This window comes from Astatotilapia calliptera, chromosome 12 (assembly GCF_900246225.1).
Source record: "Astatotilapia calliptera chromosome 12, fAstCal1.2, whole genome shotgun sequence".
Taxonomy (NCBI): domain Eukaryota; kingdom Metazoa; phylum Chordata; class Actinopteri; order Cichliformes; family Cichlidae; genus Astatotilapia; species Astatotilapia calliptera.
The window spans coordinates 22298467-22311233 of NC_039313.1; the positions used below are offsets into that span (position 1 = coordinate 22298467).

Here is a 12767-nt window from a genome sequence, read left to right on the forward strand (position 1 = left end):
CGACGCAGTGGTTGGCTTGGTAACGGCAATTGACGACTTTCCCCCCTTAAGAATCTGTAAACAAAGCATTTGTTGTGTTCTGTTATAGAAAAACCAGAAAGCCTCGGAGACTATAACCTTTTCTGTGCGATGATTGAGTCGTCTTTAACTTCTTTAGGTGCGAAAGTTGTCCTCGTTGCATCCAGCGATGAAAATCACCCACCAGAAAACATTATCGACGGGTGAGTGCTAGTTTTTAAGCTGTGATTATCTCAGCAATTTTATCTTTGTCAATTTTCATATATTCATTTAAACAAAAGGAAACAAATTATGTGATTTTGCTACAAGCTGCTACTTAACGGCGCCTGAAGATGCAACTTAAAATTGCTTCTTTGCTAAGCTGTCTGTTGTGTTGACATAACACTGGTTCGTCCCTTCAAATTCAAAGTAAACTTTATTGTCATCTCTGCTAAATACAGTTCAGTATATAGAGACGAGACGACGAGGCTCTAGTTCCATACAGTGCAAAAGAACAACAAGAAATATATAAAGAGTAAGAATAAAAAGAATAAATATATATACACTTTGAGACTGAGGTAAGGGGAGTAAATATACACTTTGAGGTAAAAGGGTTAATAACAGTCTAAAATTTACAATTTAGATTTAAGGTGACTTTGAAGTGGTTTAAAATGACCATGATTCCTGAGAGTAGGATTCTCCATAGAGCAGCATCTGTATTTACAAAGGCAGTGGTATGTGGAGTCCGGTAGAGTCAGTTAGTGGTTTGTGTGGGTGTATTGGGTGGGGGGAGCTGGTAGTGAGTTCAGGAGTCTGATAGCTTGTGGGAAAAAGCTGTCTCTCAGTCTGGAGGATCGGGCCCCAATGCTGCGAAGCGTCTGCCGGATGGGAGGAGGGAAAAGAGTCCATGTGAGGGGTGTGACGGGTCACGCACGATGCAGGAGGTCTTACTGATGCAGCGTTTGTGAAAAATGTCCTGTAGCAGAGGGAGAGATGTTTCAATGATCTTTGCAGCTGCGTTGACGATCCGATGTAGCTGGCTGAGGTCACCGACTTTGCAGTTTCCAAACCACACGGGGATGCAGCTGGTCAGAACACTCTCTATTATGCCCCTGTAGAACATGGTGAGGGTGGGAGGAGGGAGGTTGGCCTGCTTCAGGCGTCTCAGGAAGTGGAGGCGCTGCTGGGCCTTTTGGTGATGGAGGTGGTGTTGGCGGTCCAGGTGAGGTTGTCTGAGATGTGAACTCCCAGGAAATTGGTGCTGTTAACAGACTCGACTGTGGAACCGTGGATGCTGAGTGGTGTGTGAGTAGAGCGAGTCTTCCTGAAGTCGACGATCATATCCTTGGTTTTGTCCATATTTAGTGACAGGTTGTTTTCACTGCACCAGAACGCCAGCTACTGAACCGCATCTCTGTACTCTGACTCGTCGTTGCTGCTGATGGGTCCAACCACGGTTGTGTCGTCAGCGAACTTGATGATGTGGTTAGAGCTGTGTAGGGCGGTGCAGTCGTGTGTCAGGAGGGTGAACAACAGAGGGCTGAGAACATAGCCCTGAGGAGCTCCTGTGCTCAGCCTGATTGTGCTGGAGATGTTGTCGCCGATTCGGATGGACTGAGGCCTCTCTGACAGGAAATCTAGTATCCAGTTGCTGAGAGAGGTGCTCAGTCCCAACTTGCTGAGTTTGTCGAACAGTTTTTGGGGGATAATGCTGAATTATCTGAGTCTATGAACAGCATTCTGACATAGTTGTCTTTCTTGCCCAGGTGGGAGAGGTGAAGTGCAGTGGAAATGGCATCCTTGGTCGACCTGTTTGGCCAGTATGCAAACTGCAGCGGGTCCAGTGAGCAGGGGAGGTTGCTCTTCACATGCACCACGACAAGTTTCTCGAAGCACTTCAAAATGATGGGGCCAGGGCGATGGGACAGTAGTCATTCAGGCAGATTACAGAGGATTTCTTTGGCACCGGGATGATGGTGGTGGACTTGAAGCACGCTGGGATGATCATCTGACTCAGTGATGAGTAGAAGATGTCTGTGAAGACATCGGCCAGCTGATCAGCGCAGCCTCTCAGCACGCGACCTGGGATGTTGTCTGGTCCAGCAGCTTTCCGTGGGTTGACCTTGGTGAGAGATCTCCTCACATCGGCTGCAGGCAGAGAGATGTTCTGGTCGGTGGTGGGGGGCGTGGCTTTCTTTGCTTGTGTGTTGTTCAGGGCATCAAACCGTGCGTAGAACTTGTTCAGCTCCTTAGGAAGTGTGGCATCTCCATCACAGGTGCCTGTTGCAGGCTTGCACTGTGTGACGGCCTGAATGCCCTGCCATAAACTGTGAAAGTCCTTTGTGTTGTGGAAGTGGCTCTGGATCTTATGTGCATGTGCATGCTTTGCTTGTTGGATGGCGCGAGAGAAATTTGGGTGTCTTGAATTAGGGGCTTTATTTTTTGCTTGAATGAGTCACATGATTGTGCAAATGACTGGAAAAGCGGTAGGACTATTGCTTTAGCTAACATTTTTAATATTTCAAGAAAGTCTGGCTACATGGCAGCAAAATATGAAGGTTTTTTTGTGCAATATTGTATATCTACACAACAAAAGTTGATATCAAAATGTGATCTAAAAAGGTTTCATCAATGGTAAAATGTCATGATTTTCTGTCTTTCTTATCACTCAGAAACACTAAAACGTTTTGGATGTCCACTGGGATGTTTCCTCAAGAGTTCATCATTCACTTCCCTGAACCTACAAACATTGGCACTGTGACAGTGGACAGCTACAATGGTATGGAGGCTGTGTGCACCTTAGGTCAAACATACATGTCCAGTTCTAAAAACGTTGGGTCCATGTGTAAAATTTGATGAACTGAATATAATAATTTGCAAATCTTATAAACCCATATTTTATTCACAATAGAACATAGAAAATTAAAGAATTTTAAGAAAAAATAATGGTTCATTTTTAATTCAGTCGTATCAGTACGTCCCAAAAAAATGTCAGGGCTGTGACTACACTGCGTAGTATCCCCTCTTCTTTTAAGAACAGTCTGTAAATGTCTGGAAACTGAGTGACCAGTTGCTGGACTTTTCTTGTCTGACATTCTAGCTGTTCAGTAGTCATGGGTCTTTGTTGTTTTTTTTGGGTTTTTTTAGTTCATGATGAGCCAAGTGTTTTGAACTATTGAAAAGTTAGGACTGCAGGAAGGCCAGTTCAGCACCTAGACTTGTCTATTATAAAGTCAAGCTGTCGTAATAAGTGCAGTATACAGTTTAACATTGTCTTGTTGAAACATGCACGGTCTTCCCTGAAAAAGACGTCATCTAGACAAGAGCATGTGTTGCTCTAAAACCTCTATATACTTTTGATCACTGATGTTGCCTTTCTAGATGTACAAGATGTGAGTTAAATAGGCGCTACCATACCATCAGAGAGGTTTTGAACTGAGTGCTGATAACAAAGCAGTTGATCCCTGTCCTCTAGTCTTGGGACTATGCAGTCTTTATGTCTTCCAAAAAAATTTTCCAAATACTTTTCCACCTTATCTCAGTCAATTTTAAATGAGCCTTGGCCCAGAGAAGGCGGCGGCATTTCTGGATTGTGTTCATGTATGGCATTTTCTTTGCGTGATAGAGCTTTAACCTAAGTTGAATGGATGGTACAGTGAATTGTGGTAACAGACAGTGATTTCTGGAGAGGTTCCTAAACTCATGCAGTGATTTCCATGGCATAATCATGCCTGTTTTTCAGTGCTGCCCGAGGGCCTAAAGATCAAGGGTATCCATGTATTTTTAGCCTGTATTTATTTGTCCCTTGCACACAGAGATTTCTTCAGATTTCCTGAATCTTTTAAACAGAGATATTCTTTTTATACCCAGTCATGTTACTGACCTGTTGCCAGTTAACCTGACTGGCTGCAAAATGTTCCCCTAGCTGTCTCTTTTTAGTATCACTTACTTTTCCAAGCTTTTGTTGGCTCCGTCCCCACTTTTTTTGAAATATATTTTTGCCATCAAATTCAAAATGACCTTATTTTTTTCTCAGTTTAAATATCTGTGTCCTTTTGTAAAAAAATGAGGGTTTATGAGATTTGCAAATCAGTGTATGCATCTTTTATTTACATTTTACACAGCATTCCACAATCCCAGCTTTGTTTAAAATTGGGATTATATTTTGTGTGGATTGTATGCAGCCCTCTGAAGTAAACAGGCATTAAAATGATTTTATGTAGCACGGCTTGAAAACACTTTTTGTAGCCACGTAGTATTGCAGATTAGCTGCTCTTCAAGGGAATTATGAGCACCTTTCCCAAAGGTTTAGGTTATGCTTTTTAAAGTAATGTGTGGGATAACAAATTCTTAGTGGTGTTATTGTAGAAATTGACCTTTTCTTTTCAGCCAACTACAGGATATTTCCATTTATAATTTGCCGATATACGCATGAATCCATTCTTGTCATTGTTGTTTCCGCTCCTTCGGAGCCCCCAAAGTTTTAATCAGTACTTCACACTCAGGTGATGTGTTTTATCTCTCCACTGCTAATATTCAATACCAGGCAGCGGTATTGGTTGGGGGTTAGGGTTCTTTCTGATGACTCTTCCATGCAGACATAATCACCCCTTCATGAAACCTTCCAGCAGCTCATTTGCAGTCATGATGTTTCTGCAGTTTATTTGAAAAATTTCTTGGGCTTCCTGAGCTTTACGTGGCCTCAACAAGCCCCCCTTAAGTTCCTGTCACGATATGTCAATAAAACTGTAATTAAGTGGCTCAGAAAAAGGAAACTGATTAATCTGTCAAACACTGGACAGTAAATGACTGGGGGGTCATTTAAAGGAAGAGAAACGTCTCAAGGATGAGGTGTAACATTGTTCCATATTTAAAATGCTTATTGTTAAATATTGTTTTCTAGACATATCTATTTTCTTTAAAGTTTGTATCTATATCTCGTGTTGTTTCATGGTTTCTTTCCAATTTTTAATATCTTCTGCTGATTTCTTTCTAATTGTTTTGCAGTGAAGCACCTGAAAATAGAAAAAAACACCTCACAAAATGCTTCTCAGTTTGAGCCTGTTGCAGAGAAAGGTAATAAGGACATCCAGTCAAAGCACCATTCACAGTGTTTTTAACTGGTATTAACAAACTCTTTGCCTTGCAGAGTTTGAAAGTACAGAGGGACATCTTCAGTCAAATGCTATAACAGTAGGTTCAAATGGAAATGTAAAGTAAATGTAGAATGAATAAGTTTAATGAGAATTAATAAAGCCATGACTTGTCTTTATTTTTCTCTTTCAGCTAAATGGATGCAGTGCCACCCACCTTCGTTTCATCATCACCGCGGGATATGATCACTTTGTCTCAGTTCACAGAGTCAGTGTAAAAAATTAACACACATAATTAAAATTATTGTGTGTATAACATTTACGAGGTGTGATCATAAAGTTATGCGGCGAACCCATAAAAATCAAAAACCATACTTTATTTAAATTTGGCCTGACTTGAATTTAATTTTGGTTACACATTTGGTTTAGCCTAGAATGTACTCAGTTGGGAACCTGGATAGCTGGAGACCCAAGAGCTGAGTAGTTATTCCTGTTATACTTCTTTAACAAGTCTGTGTGGTCACAAGAATAAAAAAAACAAGGCAGACATTAAAACATCCAGACAGACCCTCTAACCATCTGATGACAAAATTTACGTCACTCGGACCCTAGTGGACTCGTGGATACAGAATGTATAAAGCAGAATTTATTTTTCAGCAGAGGTAGTGCGTTTGCAGTCTGGTGATGGCGAGCTCTGTTGTCAAGTATGTAGTACAGGCAGTCTGTAAGCCCCTCTTGCTTGTGTTGTTGTTGGTCAGTCAGCCAGCTGCGGAAAAGAGCAAAGTTCTAAAAACAGTGAAAAGTGTCCGCTGCACCGATTGTCTGTAGTTTTTGATCTTTGAAGTTTATTTCATGGTTTCTCCTGTTCCTGTTGAACTCCACCTTACCTATTCTAGCCCACCTCTGGTTATAGAACTCCACATTGACTGCTTGAGTGCTGGCTCAGATCCAGAAGTGCACAAAAAGATGACCTTGAAGTCATGGATACTGAAATTTGAAGTGAAATCAGGCATACTTTTTATTTTCATGGGAGTTGTGTAACGTTGTGAGCTCACAACATGTATAAAAATAATACACCCATTTTTTTTTTTCATAAGCATATACAGTCAGGTCCATAAATATTTGGACAGAGATGACTTTATTCTGATTGTGATTGTGTACATTACCACAATGAATTTTAAATGAAAATACTCAGATGCAGTTGAAGTGCAGACTTTCAGCTTTAATTCATTGCTTAAAAATGTGAGCAACTAAAGTGTTTTTTTTTTTAAAAAAAAACAAAAAAACAAACTCAATCTCTTCGTTCCAGGGGCTCAAAAGTCGTTGGTCAAATTAAATAACTGAAAATAAAAGGTTCATTTCTAATACTTTGCTGACAATGACAGCTTGAAGTCTTAAACTCATGGACATCAGCAGATGCTGGGTTTCCTCCTTTTTAATACTGTGCCAGTCCTTTACTGCAGCAGCTTTCAGTTGCTGTTTGTTTGTGGGCCATTATCCACATCTCCATGTGGATAATGTGGATACCCTCAAATGAAGGTGGAGAGTCTCCACATTATATCCGTGTCCATTACAGAACTATAACTGGAATATGTTTCTGTAAACGGGTAAAAAAACAACACTTGTATCAGTGGCCAAATATATATGGACCTAACTGCATGACTTTGTGGTATTTCATTTTTAATTAAACAATAATAAAAACAAAACCATACACACACGCATTATTTGACATAGCTGGGAAACTATGAATCTTCCTGGGATACGTTTGATAGAGAAAACATTTGAATGCATTTTTAAGCCTGCCTTATGATTAGGACATTTGTGTCAATTCATTTTCACAGTTTTTGCTTATTTAATGTTATGGATTCACTAATGGGCCTTATTTTAAATTCTCCATTCGACTGTTCCTGCCTATTTCACAAGCTGATAATAGGTAAAGCCTTGGAATAAAAGAGCCGGATGGTGATGAATGGTAGAATTACTTACAAAGGAAGTTTCTCTCTCTGTGTGAGAGATAGAATTAATTAAGTAATTTTGAGCAGCAGGGGCTTAAATTGGAATCCATACAGCCCGCCCACCACCCACCCCCATCCTCACGAACAGAATTTGACATTGCCACAGACATTTATAACCATGGGCAACCTTGCTGGGGGGTTGGGGGACCAGATGGTTTCCCAGCCAACGAGTGAGTGTCTAAAGACTCCAGGCCTGTTCACACAAAATATTCAAGCCACCTCTTCTACTTACTGTATATATCCTTTACACACACACAGTAACGCTTCCTCATAAACACTTATAAACCTATCTACCTCAGCTGCCATTTCAACATGTCGGTAGCGAAGGCTTCAGCAGTATGTGAGGACCCTTTGGGACTCCCTCCCCAATTACTTTTCTGACTGCACGAGGCTTGGGGATTTGCAGAGCCTGTGTTTGTTATAGCTTGGTCTGCATGCAGGCCCCTGAATAAACCAATAAAAATATGAAATAGTTGCCTGAATAACTGGCCTCCTGATAGTTTAGAGCAACTAATTGCTTAGGGGTATAGTTCGGATGGAGCACATTTGAGTATGTGAGTGTGTAATGAGTAATGAGGCCAAGGCAGAAACTGATACGGTGTTATTGACTCTTCTATTATTTACCAGTATGGAATATTTATTATATTTTTGAAAGTCAGGTTTGGACCGTGAAATGCAGTGCTTCAGAGTCATAGGAGTACATTTTTCCCTCCTCGGTAGTTCAGGTGTGAATTTTAATTCACATGTTTGCTTTAAAAATGTAACCAAAGAGCCTCGCTTTGCATGTTGAACAGGTCTGAAAAAGCTCCTCTGTGTTATTAATGAATTCAGGCCCTTTTGTGCTTGACTATCAGCCGATCAGAAGAAACACAGCAGGATATGAGTGCATTATTATCATGTCACTGCAGGGTAGGGCTAAATTATCACCCAGTCTACTGATGGCTGTCTAACTGCTGTTCAGTCATACTCAGACATCTGCTAGACCAGAACTCTGTATGTTCAGCTGAGTCTATAAAAAGAGATCGGATCCTCCCTGAAAACCCCTGTTCAGTAGATGATACAGCTGACAGAGGTCGATATTTGTAAAATTATTAAAAGCCCACAATAAATATGTATGCATGCAATATATTTTTCAGTTAATTATCAGTTAAAACACATTAAAATGGCTACGTTTCAAAATCACAGGAAAAACATTGCATTTTTTTATTGCAATTGTGTAAATATAGTTGATGTTTTGTATGTGGTTATTTTGAGGAAGAAATCCGCCACCCACCCCAGCTCTGTTATTTTCTTTCACCAGCGACTCTGAGTTTCTTGTTATCTCTTCAGTGTGGTCCTCCATTCACGTTGGTGACGAAGCCACGCGCACTGACAATGGGCCTTAATTTGATTTCAGTTCTGATTTGGTCTCATCAGCTCATTTATGACAGAAGCTGAGACACAACGAGCTGTTGTGAAAGGAAGGAAGTGGTATCAAAAGGCCGAAATTAGCTGATTAGATGGGAGAGGGAAACAATCTTCCTATTATTTAAGTCCAACAGGAATGGAGAATGATAGTGAAGAACTGACACTCATATTTATTTACGAGTTTAATTCTAGCAATTGCTCATCAAATCCACCCTTATGCAATTCAGTTGAGAAACATATTAAAAGATAGTTGTAGTAATGATTAAAAACAGGCATAATGGGAATTGGTGCTGCTTCTTTGGGAGATGGAGAAAGCTCTTTAATCTGTTTTCTGGCAAAATTAGTCTCACTAAACCGGTTTCCAAAGAAGCAGCCAGTGTGTGTATAACAAAGAAAGAAAGAAAAAATCCAGCTCACATCTGATGTAATGTGCTGTCGTGATGCAAACCAGAATGCAGTATTGGGCCTCTCTGCAACTCCTACTGACCTTGCAGTGGCTGTCCCTTACCCCTACACCAGCCTGGGGGTGTGAAAAAGCTTTTGTACACTATGCTGATCCACCTGTCTCCATGCTGTCAGGCTGAGAAAAAGAAGAGCTGTCAGATACAGGGCTAGCCACTGAAAGCACCTAGCGAGCATAGTACTCCTCAGACATCTCAACCATGCTTATTGAGTGGCTCCTCAGTGCCTTTGCTACGTAGCAGGGCTTCATAAATTACTGTCAAAAACCAGAATCATATTTAAAGCATGGATTTTCAGCCTAAACTATAGATGTGTTACATAATAAATATTGGGGCAGTGGGACTTCTGCTTCATATTTAAAGCGTTAATTTAACCCTTTAAACCCAAGAAAACCCACAGGTTTTTGTGACCTTATGAGACTTCTACATTATTAATGTATCAGATTAAAAGTTCCAGAGATGGTGGATCAATGCTTGTAAGCGCGGGAACAGGAAGAAAACCTCTATTTACTGGCCATGATCTTCAGACATGAATATGGACACAATTCTGTAATAGAAAATTACTACAAGGACAAAGAGCAATTCCAGAAACCATCATCAATGAGCACAATTGTGGCTTCATCCAGAAATGCGAGTTTAAACTCTTCCATGGTGCCAGCCAGACAACATCTGTGAGACAGCGCTAAACCTTTCTGCATGTATTACAACAGCATGGCTCCATAGTAAAAGAATACAGGGGCTAAATTAGCCTGTCTACAAACCAGACAGTCAGCCACTAAAAACATTTGGTGCATTATGGAATAAAAGCCAATAAACCAGGCTCCCAAACTGTTGAGCAAGGAAATTCATTGATCTAAAGCCTAAATGGAAAAACCCTGTGCTTTCAACACTACATCAGTTTGCCTCCTCAGTTTCCAAATAGAAACAGCTTAGACAAAAGCACTGGAGTGCTGAACTTTTCTAGACATTACACAGCAAAAAAGCACAAGAAAACACAGTCAGACTGAAGATTAAACAGTCTTTTACCTGCAAGGTCCTAATGCTTCTACACTCTAAAAACTATTGTTTAAGCTCAACAAAAAAAATTAACGCAACAGTTTCCATTACTCTTTTTGAGTTATGATAACTTATGTTGAAATTAGATTGAACCAACAAACTATATTGAGTTACGGGAATTAAATTATCCTCCATAATCAAAGGTGATTTTAATTACCATTTACGTAATATTTGGTAGCTTAAAAACATATTTTTAAGTTGTTTACTCATAAAAATTATGTTCCTCCAATTACTTTTTCCACATTATTTGAAATGATTTTTAAGTGTTATGTAATCAATTACAGCAATTACAAAAACAATTTTTTAAAGTTCATTACTTAAAATATTAAGTTGCTGATTTTCATCATTATTATCATCATTTTAGCTTTCTCTTTTTTTATTGTAATAGCTTTTAAGAAAGGAATTCATTCAACATTTTTTTAATCAAATAACTTTTTTATTTTTTAACAGTAGGCATTTCAACACTTTGTATTTAAAAAGTGAAAATAAAACAGAAATTTAGATTTATACCATCACAGCCAAGTTATAGAATATGCCTTTATGTATTTAACACCACAGAAACAAATGTGTTCAATTGGTAAAAAAAATCTACTTAGAAAACATTTTGTTGCAGTAATACTTCCATGCAAGTGTTCAGTAAATGTTAACTTTCAATGCCTACCAAACTTTACAAGATCTTGCATCTTTCTATTACACAATGCAGCAAACACCTTTAAGATCAATTTTACACATACAGGATTCAAAACAGCTAACAATTTGAAACAGAGTCAACATCTTTAACATAATGATGGTTCCATCAAGGTCAAGGAACAGCTTCTGAACAACTTCAAAAGTATATTTCAGATCCTTGCATTAGCTCAGATTGAGAGCATATATTATGCCCATGAGCAAAACACAGCACCTTGGGAAATTCTGGCCCTCCATGATTTTTGTTTCCTCCACCACAATGGTTGCAGTCTTATGGTTAGATCCAGGGGTGTACCGGTCACTGATGATGGCAGTTTTCATCACCTGCCTTAAGTTCTTCGGTGTCCTTGTAAAGCAAATTTTAAAAAATAGGTTAGTGAATTATAGAATCTTAATGAATTCAGATGATCAATGGAACGAACACACACACACACACACACACACAATGCTGAATTACTTACACCAAACTTCATGAAAAGGTCCTCGTCCTTCTCTCCAAGGAAAGTGATAAGGCAGCAGATGGCTACTTCTCTGCTTGTTTCAATTGTCTTGTGCTATTTAAGAAAAAATAAAATATGAGTATAAAATACATGGGTGACTGACAACAAAGTGCATTTCAAAGCTACCCAAAGTCTAAATAGTTGTCCTACCTCAAGAAGCATGTCCTTGATCTGCCTGATTCTCACTCCCTTAGCTCCTCCCCTTGAGAAAATGACATCCATCAGTTTTGGGGTGCAATTGTCAAGTGTAGCCATTCAAGGCTTACAGTGGTTATTCTCTTGAACTCCTCCTTTATCTGTAGACCACACAAACAGAAGAATTAAACCTTGCAGACTATTAGCTACACTGCATTAATGAATGCTCTAATACATTATTTAAAGAGGATAGAAGTGATCTAAGGCTACCCCAAGTTTTGAGGGAAGAAAAACAATCTTGGTGAAGACGAGGGAGACTTCCCCACCATAACCGTGGTGTAATCTCTAATGTTTTAGCAACCCTGTTTTTGCAGAGGTTTCGAATTTACACATTGTTCACTCCCAGCCCATTTTGTAAAAAATGTATAGGTCATGCAAGTTTTATAAAGACATAAAATAGGTGAGCCAGATGGAAAAAAGAAGCCTCTAGGTTATCCCTCTGACAAAACTATTCACAGTTTAAAGGTTTCTAATTTTGGTAAAAAGAAAAACAAAATTAGCCTAAGATCGAAATTAGATTGCACTGTGTAGCAAAACTTTAACCACGCTTTTCCTAGCCACAGTTGCACTCTCTAGCTGAAGCTGAAGACTCAAATGAAACTTTATAAGTCTTATCCTCTGCTGTGCTAAAGTTTAGAATGGCTAGCATTAGCTACATGTGGTAGTGCAAAGTATTTCCTTATCTGTATGAGCATCACATCATACACAAATCCACTACAGGTGACTAGCACAAATGCTTTGCTTTGGTAGAACTGTTATTTGTAAATCAAATGTTACTTACCTTGAAATGTCTTTTACAAAAGCTTGCACCATGCAACCCAACATGTGTGAATTTGCCCGGGCTAGTTAAGTCGGTAGGGGAGGGAATTTGAAATCAGAAGAAAAAAAATAAGTTATCTATTCAATTTCTTTAAGTAATTACAACTTGAATTTTATTTTGAACCCACTAACATTGGGATTTAATTTCAAATTACATATAAAATTAATTTAATGTAATTACCAACATTATTAATTCAACACAACCCAAAAAATAAAGTTTGCAACTTAGAAGGTCTATCTTAATCAATAAATTAGAATTTTTATGTTGCAGCTATGGATTTAATCAAGTGGTGGTAAAAGGCCTGATGAATTACTTTTTAGAGTGTACGTGAGAATCAGGCAGGTAGTATATGTCTGTTAAAGTCAAAGGAAGTACGCTTTTTCTCCTGCATGCTCTATCCAGCTGTCACCCTTGCCTAAACCAAGGGCGTGTCTTCATGTCTGCTACATTTGAAAAAGGGCAACTCAGAACAATGATCAGACCTGATTCTCCCAACGTTTTAGTTTAGTTTAGTTCAGTTGAAAATATTGCCGTTC

The 12767-nt window shown here is 39.2% G+C and overlaps 1 protein-coding gene and 1 long non-coding RNA gene across 4 annotated transcripts in view; one reads left to right on the top strand and one right to left on the bottom strand.

Annotated features, from left to right (window-relative positions):
- The window catches only part of hspb11 (heat shock protein, alpha-crystallin-related, b11), a 20798-nt gene continuing 8031 nt past the window's right edge, over positions 1-12767 (top strand). Inside the window, exons 1-5 of one of the 2 annotated variants that reach the window (XM_026187324.1) lie at positions 1-221; positions 2670-2776; positions 5005-5073; positions 5147-5190; positions 5284-6172. In XM_026187324.1, coding sequence (XP_026043109.1) covers positions 130-221; positions 2670-2776; positions 5005-5073; positions 5147-5190; positions 5284-5376 — 405 coding nt within the window. In that variant the 5' untranslated portion in view covers positions 1-129 and the 3' untranslated portion in view covers positions 5377-6172. Of the gene's footprint in view, positions 222-2669; positions 2777-5004; positions 5074-5146; positions 5191-5283; positions 6173-12767 lie in introns of those variants that run through there. The other variant, XM_026187325.1, reaches the window with a different exon arrangement.
- On the bottom strand, positions 10488-12330 carry LOC113033491 (uncharacterized). Of its 2 annotated transcripts, XR_003274036.1 has the most exons (4): positions 12193-12330; positions 11367-11512; positions 11178-11270; positions 10488-11062 (listed from the first exon to the last, which is right to left on the bottom strand). It is a non-coding gene; the product is annotated as an uncharacterized LOC113033491 (long non-coding RNA). The 2 variants fall into 2 exon arrangements; XR_003274035.1 differs by having other exon boundaries at positions 11367-12330.